Source organism: Salmo salar, chromosome ssa11 (genome assembly GCF_905237065.1).
Source record: "Salmo salar chromosome ssa11, Ssal_v3.1, whole genome shotgun sequence".
NCBI classification, from domain to species: domain Eukaryota; kingdom Metazoa; phylum Chordata; class Actinopteri; order Salmoniformes; family Salmonidae; genus Salmo; species Salmo salar.
Window position 1 is genome coordinate 31936409 of NC_059452.1, and position 21629 is coordinate 31958037.

Consider the following 21629-nt stretch of genomic DNA (forward strand, 5'->3'; position numbering starts at 1 on the left):
TGCTTGACCTTCACTTGAACTCTGTTGGACTCTGCATCCAGCAAATTAGTAGATAAAGCATGTCTGGTTGGAGGGGTGTATGCTGGGCCAAGAACATTCAGAAATATCTTCCAATACACATTGCCTGTGAGCATCAGAGGTGAACCAGTTGCATACACAGCTCGAGCAAGACATTCATCAGCATTTCTCTGACTACGTTCCTCCATTGAGTCAAAAAACTTCTGATTCCAGGAGGACCATGAGCTGTTGCTATCGATAAGGTGTCTGATTCATCGTTTCCACCTCTAATAGAAGTAGAGGGACTTTTGTCAGAGGTTGCTTGTTGTGAGCGCTGAGGGAACTTTATGCACTTGGCCGGATGATTCTGTGGCTTTGTTGCATTCTTCACATACGATTTGGCACAGTATTTGCAAATGTACACAGCTTTTCCTTCTACATTAGCTGCAGTGTAATGTCTCCACACATCAGATAGTGCCTGTGGCATTTTCCTGTAAAGATTAGGGGGGAAAAAAATCAAAAAAATACAATTCCATGTACAGATAAATAGTTAAGCAGTTAGATTAAACAACTCCTTTGTAAGATAAATGTTTTAAAATGAAACATGTATGGAAACGGGTGAATTAACACTCCTCAGTTAGCAGGCGCAAGCAAGCTAAAACCCACATGGTAGCAAAACTAACTAGCAGAAATGGTTAACAAGTTAGAAATTATTTAAACACTTTGCTGTAGACTACTATTTACTAGTTAACAAAAAAATAAATTATGTCATAAAATATATTCACCCCACCCAGTATTGTAATCAAAACTTACCAGTAAGCATGTAGTCCTTGGCTCAGACAGTGTAATGGTGTGGCCTCAACAGCATCTCATTAGTGTGTAAGATCTTGAGAATCAGTTGTACATGTGATGGAAGAATGTACTGTGCATGCAGAGGGTTGCAGTTCCATTGAATTGGGGATAGTTTAACCAAAATATGCATAAGACCTAGAATTGCCTTATGTGTATCCCACAAAAAAGGTTCATTGTTATAAGCTAACTTTTTGTTGATGAATTTAAGCAAAATTCCCAGACTTAACTTCACATGGAAAATTTCCCAAAGAATTCTGGACATTTACTGTAAATTTCCAGACCCTTTGCAACCCTACTAAAGGGTCAGGGGTTAAAGGTTAGGGGTTGAAGGTCAGTATTACCTTGTAGGTCCAGCACTAACAGCTCTCCCCGGGTGTACTCGTATGTCCAGTGGCTGAAAGCCAGCATGGTCTCCTCCAGAAGGTTGGTTGGGACAATCTCGTCCCCGTTGTTATTGTTAAACTTCCTGAACTCTCCAGTAATACACTCCTCTATAGCAAACCACTGGCCTGCTGAGTGACAGTACAACAGAAACACCTCCAGAAACCTACACACACACAGAGACAGAGAGAGAGACAGAGAGAAAGAGGTGGGCACTGTGTCTTCTGAAATTCATGTTTAAAATGTCAAAAGACATACATTTTTAATGGTTAGCAGCTGAAAACACCTGAAAACAAGCAGCTAAATGAGAAGTGCGCCATATAGCTCTGGTGTGTTAGTTTACCTGGGAGAGTAAGGGATTGTCTTGGGCCTCATTTGGTTGAAGGCAAATGTCAATTTCTGAGCAGCTCTCTGCTGTTGAATTTCCTGTCAAGAGAGAACAAATGTGAGAGAGATGATACCCGTGTATGAGGTATTTCCATATTTCCACATTGAATAGACCAGAGGAAGGAAGGATAGAGAAGGAAGGAAGGATGAATAGAATGGAGGAAGAGGGTGGTGGAAATGATCATATATTAAAAAGGAAAACTAACCATAGTTATCCTGCTATGGTGTGTCATTATGAAGAGTGTGTGTGTGTACACTGAGGTGAAGCCAATGACATACAGTATATACAGTGCATTCGGAAATTATTCAGACCCCTTGACTTTTTCCACTTTGTTACGTTACAGCCTTATTCTAAAATGGATTTAATTGTTTTTCCCCCTCATCAAATCTATCCCCTCATCTGTCCCATTATGACAAAGCAAATAAAGGTTTTTAGAAGTGTTTGCAAATGTATTAAAATTCTAAACTGAAATATAACATTTACATAAGTATTCAGACACTTTACTCAGTACTTTGTTGAAGCACCTTTGGCAGCGACTACAGCCTCGAGTCTTCTTGGGTATGATGCTACAAGCTTGGCACGCCTGTATTTGGGGAGTTTCTCCCATTCTTCTCTGCAGATCCTTTCAAGCTCTGTCAGGTTGGATGGGGAGCGTCGCTGCACAGCTATTTTCAGGTCTCTCCAGAGATGTTCGATCGGGTTCAAGTCTGGGCCCTGGCTGGGCCACTCAAGGACATTCAGAGACTTGTCCCGAAGCCACTCCTGCGTTGTCTTGGCTGTGTGCTTAGGGCCATTATCCTGTTGGAAGGTGAACCTTCGCCACAGACTTTGTTCCTGAGTGCTCTGGGGCAGGTTTTCATCAAGGATCTCTTTGCACTTTGCTCCGCTCATCTTTCCCTCCATCCTGACTAGTCTCCCAGTCCCTGCCGCTGAAAAACATCCCCACAGCATGATGCTGCCACCACCATGCTTCACCGTAGGGATGGTGCCAGGTTTCCTCCAGACGTGACGCTTGGCATTCAGGCCAAAGAGTTCAATCTTGGTTTCATCAGACCAGAACATTTTGTTTCTCATGGTCTGAGAGTCATTTAGGTGTCTTTTGGCAACTCCAAACGGGCTGTCATGTGCCTCTTACTGAGGAGTGGCTTCCGTCTGGCCACTCTACCATAAAGTCCTGATTGGTGGAGTGCTGCAGAGATGGTTGTCCTTCTGGAAGGTTCTCCCATCTCCACAGAGGAACTCAAGAGCTCTGTCAGAGTGACCATCAGGTTCTTGGTCACCTCCCTGACCAAGGCCCTTCTCCCCTGATTGCTCAGTTTGGCCACTGTGTTCTTGGGGACATTCAATGCTGCAGAAATGTTTTGGTACCCTTCCCCAGATCTCTGCCTCGGCACAATCCTGTCTCGGAGCTCTACTGACAATTCCTTTGACCTCATGGCTTGGTTTTTGCTCTGACACTCACTGTCAACTGTGGAACCTTATATAGACAGGTGTGTCCCTTTCCAAATCATCTCCAATCAATTGAATTTACCACAGGTGAACTCCAATCAAATTGTAGAAACAGGATGTACCTGAGCTCAATTTCGAGCCTCATAACAAAGGGTCTGAATACTTGTGTAAATAAGGTACATTCGCAAAAATTAAGTCAAGGGGTCTGAATACTTTCCGAATGCATTGTAGACCCTGGATAGCTGACACTATGTCTTGGCCAAAAAGAGCCATTGAAGCCACCAGGTCGCCATATTCATACGCCTCCTTTCAGGGCTTTAAGTATTGGGAATGAATCAGGGAACAAACACACTGAGTGTACAAAACATGGCTATTTATATGACAGACTGACCAGCTGAATCCAGGTGAAAGCTATGATCTCTTATTGATGTCAACTTTTAAATCCACTTCAATCAGTGGAGATGAAGGGGATGAGACAGGTTAAAGAAGGATTTTTAAGCCTTGAGACATGGATTGTGTATGTCTGAGTGGGCGAGACAAAAGATTTAAGTGGGGGGGGGGGAAATCAATATTAGGAAGGTGTTCTTAATGTTTTGTACCCTCAGTGTGTGTGTGTGTGTGTGTGTGTGTGTGTGTGTGTGTGTGTGTGTGTGTGTGTGTGTGTGTGTGTGTGTGTGTGTGTGTGTGTGTGTGTATATATATCCATCTCATTGGGTGAAGCAGTGTGTGTGAGTGTGTTCTCCTCTACCCTGAGACAGAGCAGCAGTACAGTGTCCTCCTTGTAGATGCTCTGCCAGGTCTGGACCACCTCTGGTAGGAAGGACTTAACGATATACAGGTGACCTGGCTTCAGAATGTCATACTCCGACCACGTACACAGCACCTAGAGTACAATAGTTACAGTTTATTGTCCTGCCGAGAAATACATTATTGTACAACAATGCAACAAACCAACAACCAAAAGCAACAAACCAATAGCAATACTGGTTAATGTTCATTTCCATATCTGTTACATGTAGTGAAGACACTAGACAGTAGTGACCACACACACCAGCTGTACCTTGAGTGCACGTCGCAGCCCCCCTCCCATCTCCTCCTTACTGAGGAACTCTATCTTGGCACAGAGACCTTTGTGAGCCCAGGAGGACATGCTGTTGTTGATGGTGTTGGGAGAACTCTCCTCCAGACGATACACTGTTACTGGCTCACCTACAGGGAGCAGCACACACAGACAGAGAGAGAGAGAGAGAGAGAGAGAGTGTGGGTGTGTATTAAATATAGAATTGCAGCCACACAGGATAGATGGTTTATAGGTTCAACTGGTTTGGGTGTGTCAGGGGGAGTTGGGATATGCAAAAACACATTTCCAATTCACACCTGTATAATAAAATAGGACAAATAAGCATCCACCAAATTATTACTATTATTTATAGGTTAAACTGGCTTCCTTATCTCCCTTAACTGGCCATGATATGTCCCACTTTATGTCCTCATTCTAACAGACTGGGTGGGGTCACCTCGTCTGTCACCTGTCCAGTTCTCCAGGGTTGGGGTGAGACAGTTCTCTCTCATTGTTCATACATTTCCGTTTACTTCCCGAATTGAAACGGAATTGACCCCAACACCACAGTCCTTTCAACTAGATAGACTACAGCTGAGTTAGACAGTAGGACACAGTCCGTGAAAGAAATTGAAACCCTGACTCTGTGTGGTGCCTGATGAAATGGACCCAGGAGGCACTGGGGTGAAGGGGGTGTGTAATACTGTATCTTACCTCTAGGGGGCACTGGGGTGAAGGGGATATGTAATACTGTATCTTACCTCTAGGGGGCACTGGGGTGAAGGGGACATGTAATACTGTATCTTACCTCTAGGGGGCACTGGGGTGAAGGGGGTGTGTAATACTGCATCTTACCTCTAGGGGGCACTGGGGTGAAGGGGACATGTAATACTGTATCTTACCTCTAGGGGGCACTGGGGTGAAGGGGACATGTAATACTGCATCTTACCTCTAGGGGGCACTTGTGTGAAGGGGACATGTAATACTGTATCTTACCTCTAGGGGGCACTGGGGTGAAGGGGACATGTAATACTGCATCTTACCTCGAGGGGGCACTGGGGTGAAGGGGACGTGTAATACTGCATCTTACCTCGAGGGGGCACTGGGGTGAAGGGGATATGTAATACTGAATCTTACCTCTAGGGGGCACTGGGGTGAAGGGGATATGTAATACTGTATCTTACCTCTAGGGGGCACTGGGGTGAAGGGGACATGTAATACTGTATCTTACCTCTAGGGGGCACTGGGGTGAAGGGGATATGTAATACTGAATCTTACCTCTAGGGGGCACTGGGCTGAAGGGGATATGTAATACTGTATCTTACCTCTAGGGGGCACTGGGGTGAAGGGGGTGTGTAATACTGCATCTTACCTCGAGGGGGCACTGGGGTGAAGGGGACGTGTAATACTGTATCTTACCTCTAGGGGGCACTGGGGTGAAGGGGACATGTAATACTGTATCTTACCTCTAGGGGGCACTGGGGTGAAGGGGACATGTAATACTGTATCTTACCTCTAGGGGGCACTTGTGTGAAGGGGACGTGTAATACTGTATCTTACCTCTAGGGGGCACTGGGCTGAAGGGGATATGTAATACTGTATCTTACCTCTAGGGGGCACTGGGCTGAAGGGGATATGTAATACTGTATCTTACCTCTAGGGGGCACTGGGCTGAAGGGGATATGTAATACTGTATCTTACCTCTAGGGAGCACTGGGCTGAAGGGGATATGTAATACTGTATCTTAACTCTAGGGGGCACTGGGGTGAAGGGGATATGTAATACTGAATCTTACCTCTAGGGGGCACTGGGGTGAAGGGGGTGTGTAATACTGTATCTTACCTCTTGGGGGCACTGGGCTGAAGGGGATATGTAATACTGTATCTTACCTCTAGGGGGCACTGGGCTGAAGGGGATATGTAATACTGTATCTTACCTCTAGGGGGCACTGGGGTGAAGGGGATATGTAATACTGTATCTTACCTCTTGGGGGCACTGGGGTGAAGGTGGTGTGTAATACTGTATCTTACCTCTAGGGGGGACTGGGCTGAAGGGGATATGTAATACTGTATCTTACCTCTAGGGGGCACTGGGCTGAAGGGGATATGTAATACTGTATCTTACCTCTAGGGGGACTGGGGTGAAGGGGATATGTAATACTGTATCTTACCTCTAGGGGGCACTGGGCTGAAGGGGATATGTAATACTGTATCTTACCTCTAGGGGGGACTGGGGTGAAGGGGATATGTAATACTGTATCTTACCTCTAGGGGGCACTGGGCTGAAGGGGATATGTAATACTGTATCTTACCTCTAGGGGGCACTGGGCTGAAGGGGATATGTAATACTGTATCTTACCTCTAGGGGGCACTGGGGTGAAGGGGATGCTCTGAGACAGCCTCATCAGGTTGTTACGCTCCACAGCTACAGGAGGGAAACACACAAATACACACAACATTGGCAGGAGGCTACAGTAGTCAAATGACATCCTACTCCATGTAGTGGGGTATAGGGTGTGACTTGAGACTGACTAAAGTATGCTTTAAGGTCCAAACCTCACCTGAGTATTGGTAGCTTTCCATTGGCTTGAAAGGGGAACCAATTGCTAAAAAAAATGTTAAAGTCTGTTATTCAAATCCAGTCCAATCAAATCTAAAGTTTATTTGTGATATGCATGGTTACAGGAAGTGTACACAACACAACAAAATGCTTACTTGCAAGCTCTCCTCTCATGACTATTGCTATTAAAAGTACAAGTAAAAAATAAGAAAGAAATAAGCATGTAGGGAAGAGAATAAGAATGAAATAGTAGAGGTGAAGAGGTGAATTCATTTTAGTGGTACAGGGTTAGATCACATCACAATGAGTTAGACGTTGTTAAAGGGATAGATCACATCACAATGAGTTAGACGTAGTTAAAGGGATAGATCACATCACAATGAGTTAGACGTAGTTAAATGAGTTAGACGTAGTTAAAGGGATAGTTCACATCACAATGAGTTAGACGTAGTTAAAGGGATAGATCACATCACAATGAGTTAGACGTAGTTAAATGAGTTAGACGTAGTTAAAGGGATAGTTCACATCACAATGAGTTAGATGTAGTTAAAAGGGAAAGTTCACAACCACTCACAATCCTTCCTGCTCCCCAGGTGGGCGTGTCTGTAGAGACATGATGCAGCTGAGAGGAAGGAGAGAGAAGATCATTAGCCAGAGAGGTGACTAGAGAGGTGACTAGAGTGGAGATTAGAGAGGAGACTAGAGAGGAGACTAGAGAGGAGATTAGAGAGGAGACTAGAGAATAGAGAGGTGACTAGAGTGGAGACTAGAGTGGAGACTAGAGTGGAGACTAGACAGGAGACTAGACAGGAGACTAGAGAGGAGACTAGAGAGGAGATTAGAGAGGTGACTAGAGAATAGAGAGGTGAATAGAGAGGTGAATAGAAAATAGAGAGGTGAATAGAGAATAGAGAGGTGAATAGAGAATAGAGAGGTGAATAGAGAGGTGAATAGAGAGGTGAAGAGAATAGAGAGGTGAATAGAGAATAGAGAGGTGAATAAAGAGATGAATAGAGAATAGAGAGGTGAATAGAGAGCTGAATAAAGAGGTGAATAGAGAATAGAGAGGTGAATAGAGAGGTGAATAAAGAGGTGAATAAAGAGGTGAATAGAGAATAGAGAGGTGAATAGAGAGGTGAATAGAGAGGTGAATAGAGAATAGAGAGGTGAATAGAGAGGTGAATAAAGAGGTGAATAGAGAATAGAGAGGTGAATAGAGAGGTGAATAGAGAGGTGAATAGAGAGGTGAATAGAGAATAGAGGTGAATAGAGAGGTGAATAGAGAGGTGAATAGAGAATAGAGGTGAATAGAGAGGTGAATAGAGAGGTGAATAGAGAATAGAGAGGTGAATAGAGAATAGAGAGGTGAATAGAGAATAGAGAGGTGAATAGAGAGGTGAATAGAGAGGTGAATAGAGAGGTGAATAGCCTGTTCATCTCAGAGAAAGAAATCAGGAACTATCAAGTTATAGTAGAGACCGTAAGTTCCAATGGACACATACCATTTATTCCTGAGTCCTCCCCTGGTGCCCTGCTGAGAGAAAGAACACACAATGGACATCAACATCCACCTCATAGAGATAGAGATCATTACATCTGTTGTTGTCTCTACCTTCTTGCCCTTTCTGCTGTTGTCTGTGCCCAATAATCGTTAGTACCATGTTTTGTGCTGCTACCATGTTGTGCTGCTGCCATGTTGTGTTGCTACCATGTTGTTGTAGTAATGTTGTGTTGCTACCATGCGGTGTTTCCATGTGTTGCTGTCATGCTATGTTGTTGTCTTAGGTCTCTTTATGTAGTGTTGTGGTGTCTCTCTTGTCATGATGTGTGTGTTGTCCTACATTTTATTTTTAATCCCAGCCCCCGTCCCCGCAGGAGTTCTTTTGGTAGGCCGTCATTGTAAATAAGAATTTGTTCTTAACTGACTTGCCTAGTTAAATAAAGGTTCAATAAATAAAAAAACTTGGAAATAACCCATTTTGCATGTACATTGTCATTGAGGATTTCCATCATTTGAAAGTAGTGGGACTTCCAGGTCATTAGGAGGGATCAGCCAATGAATTTTACTTGTGAGCAAACATTCCGTAACTGCAGGTGGCAGTAGATCACCAACCTTGGCTTTATACCTGTTCAAACAACACACTCCAGGTGGCAGTATGCACCATTTCAGTTTGTTTACCAACTCATAGAAGTAGTAGAAGAAAAAGTACTACTTCAAAATGGAGATGGCCTCAATGGCGCTGCCTATACTATCACAGACGCTATACAGTAGAACAGTAGTAAAACACCGTTCACCTATTAATTAACACATACTAACACTACGGGCAAACACCCACTCCCCCTAATAGCTGTGTTGGGAATGTGATTGGAACATTGTTTCCGGTCACCACGGTAACGGTAAGCCAGGCTTGGCCCAGGGTTACGAGCCAAACTGTGGGAACACTGAACTGATCAACAACCAAGAGATCTACTAGACTCATGGCTGTAAGTGAATTCATCTACTCTACTCTTCCAGGGCTGTAAGTGTAAGTTGACCCCAGCTGAAAAACCAGGAGGAAGGTAGGAATGCATGTCAGGTACTTACAGACTGCTGGCCTGAGCTGTCTTGACCTGAGCCCTCTCCTGAGGAGAGAGGTAAACATGCCAGTTAGTCAGTCATACAGTCAGTCATAAGTACAGTCAGTCAGTTGTAGTCAGTCATTCAGTCAGTGGTACAGTCAGTTGTACAGTCAGTCAGTTGTACAGTCAGTTGTAGTCAGTGGTACAGTCAGTCAGTCAGTCAGTTGTACAGTCAGTTGTAGTCAGTGGTACAGTCAGTCAGTCAGTGGTACAGTCAGTTGTAGTCAGTGGTACAGTCAGTTGTAGTCAGTGGTACAGTCAGTTGTAGTCAGTGGTACAGTCAGTTGTAGTCAGTGGTACAGTCAGTTGTAGTCAGTGGTACAGTCAGTTGTAGTCAGTGGTACAGTCAGTCAGTCAGTTGTACAGTCAGTCAGTCAGTTGTACAGTCAGTCAGTCAGTCAGTTGTACAGTCAGTGGTACAGTCAGTCAGTCAGTTGTACAGTCAGTCAGTGGTACAGTCAGTCAGTGGTACAGTCAGTCAGTGGTACAGTCAGTTGTAGTCAGTGGTACAGGCAGTCAGTCAGTTGTAAAGTCAGTTGTAGTCAGTGGTACAGTCAGTTGTAGTCAGTGGTACAGTCAGTCAGTCAGTTGTACAGTCAGTTGTAGTCAGTGGTACAGTCAGTCAGTCAGTCAGTTGTACAGTCAGTCAGTTGTACAGTCAGTCAGTTGTACAGTCAGTCAGTGGTACAGTCAGTCAGTGGTACAGTCAGTCAGTGGTACAGTCAGTTGTAGTCAGTGGTACAGGCAGTCAGTCAGTTGTACAGTCAGTTGTAGTCAGTGGTACAGGCAGTCAGTCACTTGTACACAGTCAGTTGTAGTCAGTTAGTGGGCGGTACAGCCAGTCAGTGGGCGGTAGAGTCAGTCAGTGAGTCAGTGAGCGGTAGAGTCAGTCAGTGAGTCAGTGAGCGGTAGAGTCAGTCAGTGAGTCAGTGAGCGGTAGAGTCAGTCAGTGAGTCAGTGAGCGGTAGAGTCAGTCAGTGAGTCAGTGAGCGGTAGAGTCAGTCAGTGAGTCAGTCAGTGGTACAGTCAGTCAGTCAGTGGTACAGTCAGTCAGTCAGTCAGTGGTACAGTCAGTCAGTCAGTCAGTGGTACAGTCAGTCAGTCAGTGGTACAGTCAGTCAGTCAGTGGTACAGTCAGTCAGTCAGTCAGTGGTACAGTCAGTGGTACAGTCAGTCAGGGGTACAGTCAGTCAGTCAGTGGTACAGTCAGTCAGTCAGTGGTACAGTCAGTTGTAGTCAGTCAGTGGTACAGTCAGTGGTACAGTCAGTCAGTTGTAGTCAGTCAGTGGTACAGTCAGTCAGTCAATGGTACAGTCAGTCAGTCAGTTGTAGTCAGTCAGTGGTACAATCAGTGGTACAGTCAGTCAGTTGCAGTCAGGCAGTCAGTGGTACAGTCAGTCAGTCACTTGTACACAGTCAGTTGTAGTCAGTCAGTCAGTTGTACAGTCAGTCAGTGAGCAGTAGTACAGTCAGTCAGTGGTACAGTCAGTCAGTGAGCGGTAGTACAGTCAGTCAGTGGTACAGTCAGTGGTAGAGTCAGTCAGTCGTACAGTCAGTCAGTGGTACAGTCAGCCAGTCAGTTGTAGTCAGGCAGTTGTACAGTCAGTCAGTCAGTGGTACAGTCAGTCAGTCAGTCAGTCGTACAGTCAGTCAGTCAGTGGTACAGTCAGAGGTACAGTCAGTCAGTTGTAGTCAGGCAGTGGTACAGTCAGTCAGTCAGTCAGTGGTACAGTCAGTCAGTCAGTCAGTGGTACAGTCAGTCAGTGAGTCAGTGGTACAGTCAGTCAGTGAGTCAGTGGTACAGTCAGTCAGTGAGTCAGTGGTACAGTCAGTCAGTGAGTCAGTGGTACAGTCAGTCGTACAGTCAGTCAGTGGTACAGTCAGTCAGTCAGTGGTACAGTCAGTCAGTGGTACAGTCAGTCAGTGAGTCAGTGGTACAGTCAGTCAGTCAGTCAGTGGTACAGTCAGTCAGTCAGTCAGCGGTACAGTCAGTCAGTCAGCGGTACAGTCAGTCAGTCAGCGGTACAGTCAGTCAGTCAGCGGTACAGTCAGTCAGTCAGCGGTACAGTCAGTCAGTCAGCGGTACAGTCAGTGGTACAGTCAATCACTCAGTCAGTCAGTAGTGATTTCAGGACCTGAAGGGTGTGAGACATCATACAGTTATGGAACAGTTCTCACCAGTAGTAGTGCAGCTCTGGGGTCTTCGTGGATGAGGATGTCTTCCGCTGACACTCCGCTCCTCTCTCTCTTACTCAGAGCTGCAGACACACAATAACCAAAGACACTTTCAGTTAGCACACATAGTATACATGTTGTGACCTCTGGCAGGTCTTGGCAGGGTTCTGCAGTGTATTCATGTGTCTAGCAGCACAGGTCTATCTTCCTGGACTTACAGGAGTCTGGATGGAGGAATGAGGGACTCCGGTCAAACTCAGTGAAGCCAGCATACGAGTTGACCGTCCTCATATTACCTTGGCCTTCAGGATGACCCTGTAGACAGAGAGAAAGACACACTGGCATCAGTATCTAGGAGCAACTTCCTCCTACTGGGCTCAGCTGATGAGATCAGTTTCCCTGTTTTTCACATAGTGAGGCTAAGGTTAGGATTTGTGGGGACAATGTGTTTGGACAGGAAGCCATTGAGGAATTCTGGTTTGTTCTGTGGAAGTGCCTCTGTGATGTTTCATGTAAATAAACTGCTCCACCCTCTGCCCTGGGAGAAATACCGAACTAGAACTAACAGGTTCTGTTTTTTAAATGGTCATAACCAACCAACAACCACTTCCCAACCGGGAACTAAGAGCATGTAAATAACTGTCTCAATACCTAAGAGGAGGAACACACACATAATCCCACATACTCTCTCACCTGTTCCCTGTGCTGCGTGGCTGGGCTGAGCTGTCTGGAGGCGGCGGCTGTGGAGGAGATGTCTCTGGGGAAGGAGCGCTGCAGGTCCAGGTGCAGGTTGTCTTTATGACCTGGAGGACCGGAACACTGTTAGACAGATACAGAGACAGCATCACACCAAGGGTGGCCAACACTTGTCCTGGGAGGCTGCAGGCTTTTTTGTTGGGGTTCATTTCAATTCCAATTTGATAACTTCCTGAATTAAAATGGAATTGACCCAAACCCTGATCCAGGTCAGGGGTTGGCCAAACCTGGTTCTGTGCCTTAGAGAGAACATCTTAGACCTCTGGGACAGTCACTGGAAGACAGACGGACAGAGGGTAGGTACCTCAACCTTTCCATGTGACAAACCCTTTAACCAACACAGACAAATTCAGGAAAGGTTGCAAATCTCAACCAATCAATCAATCCATGGTGAAACAGTCACAACCCTGTCACCTTCAACCAGAGGCCAACACCCCGACACAACAATGACGTTAGACAAGACAAAAGGTTGACATAATAATTGACAGGAAGCGCAAGAGAGAGAGAAAGAGAGAGACAAATCTGAAATTGAGACAACAACGACGAGTTAATTACCAATCTGATCCTAGCACCCTACAGCCCAGGCACCTCTTCCTAGGCTATGTTCCAAATCACACCCTGCTCCCTATGTAGTGCACTACTGCGTTCATAACCAAGTAGAAAGGTGGTAATTACCAGTTGGAGGCGTTCACATATTAATAAATGGCTTTTTATGAATAATTCATAATTGTTATATTTGTTACATTTTAGTAGTTGACGTGGGAGGTCAGCATGTGAGAGTAGTCGGAGCTCAGGGATGATCGACAAGTTTCCATTAGTAATTATGATCTGAAGGGGCGTTCAACTGAATCTTTACCAATGACTGTATACGAATGAACAATGCCATCTATGATGACGTCACATCATTCATTCCTATGTGAAGACTAAAATGGTGCATTTGAAGCAGAGGAAGTCAGTTTTAGCTTGCTAAGATGTCGTCTAAATTGGGGGATTCTCAAGACATAACATGCACAGTTTGAGCTACTCCAGGAAGTGATGTTGCCAGCTGTGACTAGGGGAGAATGACTGCCCCCGCTGAATAGCTCAAGTTGAAGGTTGTCCAGGGTACTGCAGGCTGCCGGAAGCAAATAAATTATCCTTAACTTATTCTGTGTGCAATTCCAATAATTGTTTCTATTACACCAGATGTATGTCCTTGAATCAATTACTTAAAAACGTATTCTGTGTGCGATTTTAAAACAATAAATCGCTTCAAGGACATACATCTGTCTAATAGAAGCAATTATTCGTACTATGATTATTTTGGATAAAAAAATATTATCACGAAAATTGAGCACAAAGATTGCCATTTTCCCATTGACTATAATGGGGGATCCTGCAGTATCCCGATCAGCCTTAAACTGCATGGCTTCAACGAAAGGGGGCAATCGTTCTGCCCTGATTTTTCCCAGTGTATGAGGTAAATAGGCCTACCACCTTTCCTCTTGGTTATGAATGCAGCATTATTCCCTGTTGCTGACTAAAAGCCCATTTATGCTTGATCCGAAAATGGATGGTGTGACGCAATTGCAGAGCCTCCGGGGGGCACGCAGAGGCCAAATTGAGTTCCGCATTGCCGTGCGCCTCTCAAATTTTGTACATTCCGTATAGCTCCGCATTGACTTGAATGGTTGACGGTAGGTGAGGGTGGGAAGTCCTGTATAAACACATACTCACTTCCTTAACAACAGCTCTGCGCTTCTTGACGAGGCGCAAGTAGTATGAATGCCCTGAATTCTGCATAGGCCATATCACCATAAATGCTACATGGCCAATGCAGACGTAGGATTGACCATGCAGAGCCTTTAAAAGGTCCCCTTTAGCCAAATCAGAGGGTACGTAGGGAAAGTGAAGGGAACAAATTACAATAGTTGGAGGGCGGGAGTTAGTTCTGAGGTGATTTTGATTCCCAGTTTAAGGCAGACTGCTGTAACCGTTTAGATGTAATGTAAATAGCTGTTGTATATGTAGCATACTAGCATGTGAACTGTATAAGTAGCTAAGAAGAGTTGATGACTGAGTGACGAGACCAGAGCCCTATACTACAAAGAGGAGTTAGCGAGGTAAGTGTGGTCAACTCGGAGTTACATTTTGGATAACCGGTCATACAAGTGGCTCACCTTTTAGCCAGGTACATTTATATGGCAACGAATCCTTCAGAACTAACCTGATCAGGGGCAGGCTAACTCAAGGATAACTCCATTTATCCTGAATGAAGCGTCTGAGCCGCGAGTTGAGGACCAATGAAATTAGATTCCCTCCCTCTCGCCAAGACTACATTGTCATCCCCTTCATTTGAGGAAGACTGATGAACTATTTTATAAAATGTTAATTTTTTTAATAGTAATATTAAAAATACCTTTCACATTACACATTTAGTAATCACAGCATGCATTTGAAAGTTGACGCACAGTGAAACGTTCGTATGATTTTCTAAAATGATAGGTAGGGAAAAGGGGCTTGTGCATCGATAAGGATTCCAAAGCACCAGGACGGCATTAACGAAACTTAATAAAAACGGCACTTCTAATAGCCTATTTCACAGCATAGCTTGCTGAATTTGCAAAATAACTGTTCTTTCATGTTGATTTCAGCCCCAAAAATAAAACTGTGAACATTGTCTCAATTAAGAGTTCGGTGTTCGACTAGCCATGTGCAACATGGACGTACAGTTAACTGAAGTGACGTGGGCGATGAAACAACGAAAAGCCATTCATTTCCAATGGAAGAGAAGCTAAATGGGCGGGGGACTGTTGGGCGATGCGAGCATGGGCGAGGGACGTGAACAGGGTGGGACCAAAGATGAGGAAACCGGAACTTTATGCAAATACTTAACGATATCGCGGCGTGCTTGACCAATTTAAAACTCAGCATAGCTTCCAGTCCCTACTGGATTGGCTGTTGATACCTAGCACTACCCCTAGCACTACCTAGCACACACATGAGGGCGAAGCTAACGTGGCAAGGCGGTATATAAGTGTAGTTAAAAAACATACTGACAGTGGCATTTCCACATAACACGATGGGGGCAATGAAACAACCTTGCTTGATATTTAACTTTCTAGCACTCACATAAGGGGGAAGCTTGAGTGCCTATCCAAATTATTGTGTTATGTGGAAATCCCCTCAGCCTGCTTGTGTTAGCGCATGATCAAAATTCATCTTAGTATGGATGAAGCCTGGGATGGAATGTGAAGCTAACTGAAGCTGGCTAGCTTTATAAAAGTCTGAGTACCGTAAATTCCGGACTATAAGCCGCAACTTTCTTCCCACGGTTTGAACCTCGCGGCTAATATATGGATTTTTCCCGCTTTCAATTTTTTCCCCCCAAAAAAACACATTCTGTGACATGCTCAGTTTTTTGGCGGCATGAAGCTTTCATTAGACCAATGAAATTGCCGAACGGGTTAAGGTCAAACAACTTTTTTGTTTACTGTTTAGATTAAATCGAGCGCTCTCAAACTCCCCATCATTCTGATTACGGTAGTCATTTTGTCACCCTCATCATGGCAAAGACACGGAGAAATGCATATGATGCAGCTTTCAAATTGAAGGCGATTGATCTGGCTGTTGGAAAAGGAAATAGAGCTGCTGCACGGGAGCTTGGTCTTAATGAGTCGATGATAAGACGTTGGAAACAGCAGCGTGAGGAATTGACTCAGTACAAAAAGACAACTAAAGCTTACTGCTAATTTTTTGTTACAAGCCGTGTTTCGTTAAAGCCTATTTATTTGTGTTACAAGCCGTGTTTCGTTAAAGCCTATTTATTTTTGTTACAAGCCGTGTTTCGTTAAAGCCTGTGTAAAGTTCATTTGTTTCAATGTACCGGTAGGCACCTTCGGCTTATTTATGTTCAAAATAATACTTTTTAAAAAATTCAGTGGGTGCGGCTTATATTCAGGTGCACTCAATAGTCCGGAAATTACGGTAGATCTAGTTTCAAATCGTAGTATACCTCTCAGATAGTGACTCTAGATACTGGCAATTGTACAGTTTCCTTTGGGTCCCTTCTGAAGGTACGATGCAACGCTAGCTAATATTAGCCGCTAGCTAGCCAACACCAGCTAACTAGCTAGCCAACACCAGCTAACTAGCTAGCTAGTGTAGCAAGCCATCTCCATAAGAGGCAAAGACATGTATATTGTATGTACGCTACCATGTGACAAAATAGTGTTGTTCAAGCTCAGATAGCAACCCTAGATACCAGGAAATTCTAGGGTTTCCTCTGAGTCTTGTGAAGAAACATCATCCTGCTAACTAGCAACACTAGCCCTCTGTTTCCCACTACCGCACTGGCTAAGGACCACCATCGCCTGCATTGGAACTCCCGCATCCAGAAAAACAAACGCACATTTGCGCACAGAAATGCACGGGCCGCTCTTCCTCATCTAGTCCCTGTTGAGGTACAAAGCACAGGCCTGCAACGTAGTAAGACTATATAAAGTTTCAGAGCTCTATATATATATATATATATATATATATATAATACACACACAGTGCCTCACAAAAGTATTCATGTCCCTTGGCGTTTTTCCTATTTTGTTGCATTACAACCTGTATTTTAAATTGATTTTTATTTGGATTTCATGTAATGGACATACACAAAATAGTCCAAATTGGTGAAGTGAAATGAAAAAAATAAAATTATAACAGAAAACTGGTGCATGCATATGTATTCACCCCCTTTGCTATGAAGCCCGTAAATAATATCTGGTGCAACCAATTACCTTCAGAAGTCACTTAATTAGTTAAATAAAGTCCACCTGTGTGCAGTCTAAGTGTCACATGATCTGTTACATGATCTCAGTATAGATACACCTGTTCTGAAAGGCCCCAGAGTCTGCAACACCACTAAGCAAGGGGCACCACCAAGACCAAGGAGCTCTCCAAACAGGTCAGGGACAAAGTTGTGGAGAAGTACAGATCAGGGTTGGGTTATAAAAAAAATATCCGAAACTTTGACCATCCCAAGGAGCACCATCAAATCCATTATTAAAAAACGGAAAGAATATGGCACCGCAACAAACCTGCCAAGAGAGGGCCGCCCACCAAAACTCACAGACCAGTCAAGGAGGGCATTAATCAGAGGGGCAACAAAGAGACCAAAAATAACCCTGAAGGAGCTGCAAAGCTCCACAGCGGAGATTGGAGTATCTGTCCATAGGACCACTTTAAGCTGTACACGCCACAGAGCTGGGCTTCACGAAAGAGCAGCCAGAAAAAAAGCTATTGCTTAAAGAAAAAAATAAGCAAACACGTTTGGTGTTCGCCAAAAGGCATGTGGGAGACTCACCAAACATATGGAAGAAGGTACTCTGGTCAGATGAGACTACAATTGAGCTTTTTGGCCATCAAGGAAAACACTATGTCTGGCGCAAGCCCAACACCTTTCATCACCCCGAGAACACCATCCCCACAGTGAAGCATGGTGGTGGCAGCATCATGCTGTGGGGATGTTTTTCATTGGCAGGGACTTGGAAACTGGTCAGAATTGAAGGAATGATGGATGGAGCTAAATGCAGGGAAATTCTTGAGGGAAACCTGTTTCAGTCTTCCAGAGATTTGAGACTGGGACGGAGGTTCACCTTCCAGCAGGACAATGACCCTAAGCATACTGCTAAAGCAACACTCGAGTGGTTTAAGGGGAAAAATCTAAATGTCTTGGAATTGCCTCGTCAAAGCCCATACCTCAATCCAATTGAGAATCTGTGGTATGACTTAAAGCTTGCTGTACACCAGCGGAACCCATCCAACTTAAAGGAACTGGAGCAGTTTTGCCTTGAACAATGGGCAAAAATCCCAGTGGCTAGATATGCCAAGCTTATAGAAACATACCCAAGAGACTTGTAGCTGTAATTGCTGCAAAAGGTGGCTCTACAAAGTATTGACTTTGGGGGGGTGAATAGTTATGGCACGCTCAAGTTCAGTTTTTTTTCTTATTTCTTGTTTGTGTCACAATAAAAAATATTTTGCATCTTCAAAGTGGTAGGCATGTTGTGTAAATCAAATGATACAAACCCCCCCCCCCCCCCCCCCAAAAAAAATCAAATTTTAATTCCAGGTTGCAAGCCAACAAAATAGGAAAAATGCCAAGGGGGTGAATACTTTCGTAAGGGTACCCCAGGTTTTTCTTTAAAGTTTGCAACTGTTTATTGACTGTTATCGAATGTGTATGTTTTACTGGTGAATGACAATGAGTTGTTGCTATGAGTTTATGAAGTCTATTGATTGAGCATGATGGCATACTGATTGGTTTATTTTGAAGTCTTGATTGAGCATGATGGCATACTGATTGGTTTATTCTGAAGTCTTGATTGAGCATGGTGACATATCAGGTTATGCTCAGGGTTTTTCAATTTTGAGAACACACCAGTGGTTATTTCATTTTAGTTAGACCCCATACCACCCTGTTAGACCATTAACAACCATACTTCACCCTGGTTAGGAAAAGGTGTGTTACAGGTGAAAGGTAGAGTGTGATCTGAGATTTGCCCACGGCCAACTTAAACTCAGGCAGACTCAAACCTCTGTCTCTGGTAGTTTCCCTGCTGTCACTTCTCAGGGGGGCGTCAGTCCTTTCCCCCTGCTGAGGGGACCCTGGCTGGGCCATGGGGCTTGAGGACCCCACCTCTCTGGTCCTACGCCCGCGGGGTCTCCTGGGCACCACTGCAGGGGCCAGGGCGCAGCCAGGGAGGGGGCTGTTCCTGTGAGCGTCGGCATGCGGCAAGAGGGCAGCCTGACGGGCGGTCTCAGGAGCCAACGGAAGCTCAGCATTTCTGCCCTGCCCATCCATCAGAACTCCTTCGGGTCTTCCCTCGTCATCGGAAAATGCCTCATTCACATACCCCTCCCCCTCTGCCATCCCCTCCCTCTCACACCTCCCCTCCTTCTCACTAATTGCCTCCCATTTCTCAATGGAAGCAGGCAAGCAAACGGGGTGAGCAATGTCAGAAGTCTTGGACACAACAACAACAGTGGGGTACACACAGCTAGTATCCTCGTCTTTCTCCTCACAGTTATACTTACCAACAAACGCACCAAACTCTACAGCAAAGGCAGAGGTGGAAATAGAGGTTCTGTCTTTGTCTGGCCCAGCCAGGCTGAGTTCTGGGTGGCTGGAGACGGAGGGCTGGGAGGGGGTAGAGCTGACGTAGAAAGCAGCCCTAGCAGAGGGCACGCTGGGCAGGCTGGAGGGGCAGTCAGAGATGCCCACCTGCACTGGACGGGTCAACTGCCACTGGGTGAAGGAGTGGCCGCGTAGCCGCAGCTCTGGAGGACTGACAGTAGGGGGCGCCGGAGCTGGGCAGAGGGAGAAGGCACTGTGACTGGCACTGCCACCCGTGGAGGATCCAGCCTCTATAGCAGCAGTAGCTTGGTGCCCCAGCCCAGTCCAGTCTCCTCTCCGCTCTGGGGGACTGAGCGTCAGTGGCGGGTTTGGGTCCACCCCACTCCCAAACAGAGAATCAGCCATGTTGCCCCCCACCACCACCCCGGACACCTGGGGGAAGGAGGAACCGAAATAGGCCCCCACGCTGCGTTTGACCCCCTTGGATTGGGGGGTAGGGTCCTGGGGGGTGGGGGCCAGGCTGGGGGCAAAGTTTTTGGACAGACTGAGCTCCCTGGTGATCTGGTTGTGGACCTTGCTGGCTTCAGAGGCCCTCTGGGCGGTCAGGGTCTTTAGGGTGTCCACGGTCAGAGCTGACAGGTCCTGAAGGTGGCCGATCTGAGAGTCCAGCGTGTGGAGGGAACGCTTGATGAAGTTCACTCTATTACCGACCTCCTTCAGCTGGATACACATGGTCTCAACCCTGAGGAGAGAAAGGAGAAACAAATCTGTTGCCACAGAGTTCAATATTCATTATTTAATTAACCTCCTAATCCTCTTATATTATATATATATATATATATATGTCAACGCAAGGGTCAAATAAAAACTGGGGTGAATGGTAACTATGGTAACAGTTACCTGTCTGAGGTGAGGCGGATACGCTCTTCGCTCCCTGAGTGGAACTGGTCGTTTTTCTCATGGAAGTACGTCTCCACACACTGCTCCTCAAAGTCATGGAGCTTCTTCTGATCCTCCTCCGTTAGAAACAACTCTGGAGGGAGGAAAGGAAGGAAAGATGGGGAGATGGGAAGGGAGAGGATGACGAGCTTTCTAGTTTCAACAAGGCATTTCACCTCTTTTACAGATCAACGTAACTACTAGTACACATTTCAAATAACTTATTGTAGCTGCATATATTTTTGCTGATAAACTAGAGATCCCTGAGACACCTATACATTTTATAGTCTGTTCATACACTACTGGTGTCCCCCAGGGCTCAGTACTAGGGCCTCTCTTGTTCTCTCTCAACACCAAGTGGTTCTGTCATATCCGCATTTTAGAGCGATAAATGGTATTTCCCGTACTTGGTCCGTAAGAGTGACTGTCCTTCTTCCTCTTGTGACAGATGCAGGAGAAGAAAGAGACTAGGTGGGAGAGGAGGATGAGGGGAGGAGGGAGGACTGGCTTCTCATGGTAGGCCATGACGAAATGATACCTCTGGTACTTCCATACCAGATTACTGATTGACATCACTTGGAGGTACACATTACTGAGGAGAAGAGAGAGATGGCAAAAATAGATATACACAGTGATGTAGAAAATTGTGGAAAAACATGTTATTAATGAATAATGAGAATAGTATTGGTCACAGAACAGCGCTCTGTGGAACACCGTTGTGTGTGTAGTCTTACTTGAAGAAGGCGATGAGAAGGTTAACTATCAATATGTATTGGACAAAGAGGTAGACTGCTTGTAGGAAAGGAGTGATCCACACTGAAGTGGAGCACAGGGATTTCACATTCGTCTCAGTATTATTTGCACACACTGTGGAGAGAGGGGACTGGGTCAGAGACACACACACGGTTCTTCACACATCCAAACACAAACAACACACACACTTATAATCACACACATCCCAAATAACACAGTGACAGGTGTAGATCATTCACACACACACCTCTAAGCTCCATGGACTGATTTTGCACAGCCAGATTAAGCTTTCTACTGTCTTTGTCTTTACAGATTATTATATTTTTGTCTAGGAGTAAACATAATTTGGGTCAGTAAAACCAGCGACTACCATCTAATTTGTAGAATAACATTTCATTATACTGCTACTGTATACATTCTGTTTTATGTATCAACAGGTAGTCTCTTCCCACAGCCGCTATATCTCCCACACAACTGTGGTGGAACTCCCTGAGTCTGATGAGCGAGACAGGTAGCTGCAATTATTATTTATAACACAATGTATCTTTCGTAAATATCATAACACACTATCTCAAATGTGCTCTATGCAGCAAATA

General features: G+C 45.1%; 1 protein-coding gene across 3 annotated transcripts in view; it reads right to left on the reverse strand.

Moving 5' to 3' along the window:
• LOC106587734 (transient receptor potential cation channel subfamily M member 7) overlaps positions 1 to 21629 on the reverse strand; it is a 94501-nt gene that overhangs the window by 5194 nt on the left and 67678 nt on the right. For 2 of the 3 annotated variants that reach the window (XM_045689351.1, XM_045689349.1), the window contains exons 23-38: positions 21015 to 21147; positions 20688 to 20872; positions 20242 to 20374; positions 19302 to 20083; positions 12174 to 12283; positions 11699 to 11795; positions 11484 to 11563; positions 9271 to 9308; positions 8189 to 8220; positions 7261 to 7308; positions 6688 to 6732; positions 6486 to 6551; positions 4128 to 4276; positions 3816 to 3950; positions 1574 to 1656; positions 1191 to 1396 (exon numbers count right to left, since the gene is read on the reverse strand). In XM_045689351.1, the coding sequence (XP_045545307.1) occupies positions 1191 to 1396; positions 1574 to 1656; positions 3816 to 3950; positions 4128 to 4276; positions 6486 to 6551; positions 6688 to 6732; positions 7261 to 7308; positions 8189 to 8220; positions 9271 to 9308; positions 11484 to 11563; positions 11699 to 11795; positions 12174 to 12283; positions 19302 to 20083; positions 20242 to 20374; positions 20688 to 20872; positions 21015 to 21147 (2322 nt within the window). The remainder of the gene's footprint in view (positions 1 to 1190; positions 1397 to 1573; positions 1657 to 3815; positions 3951 to 4127; positions 4277 to 6485; positions 6552 to 6687; positions 6733 to 7260; positions 7309 to 8188; positions 8221 to 9270; positions 9309 to 11483; positions 11564 to 11698; positions 11796 to 12173; positions 12284 to 19301; positions 20084 to 20241; positions 20375 to 20687; positions 20873 to 21014; positions 21148 to 21629) is intronic. The other variant, XM_045689350.1, reaches the window with a different exon arrangement.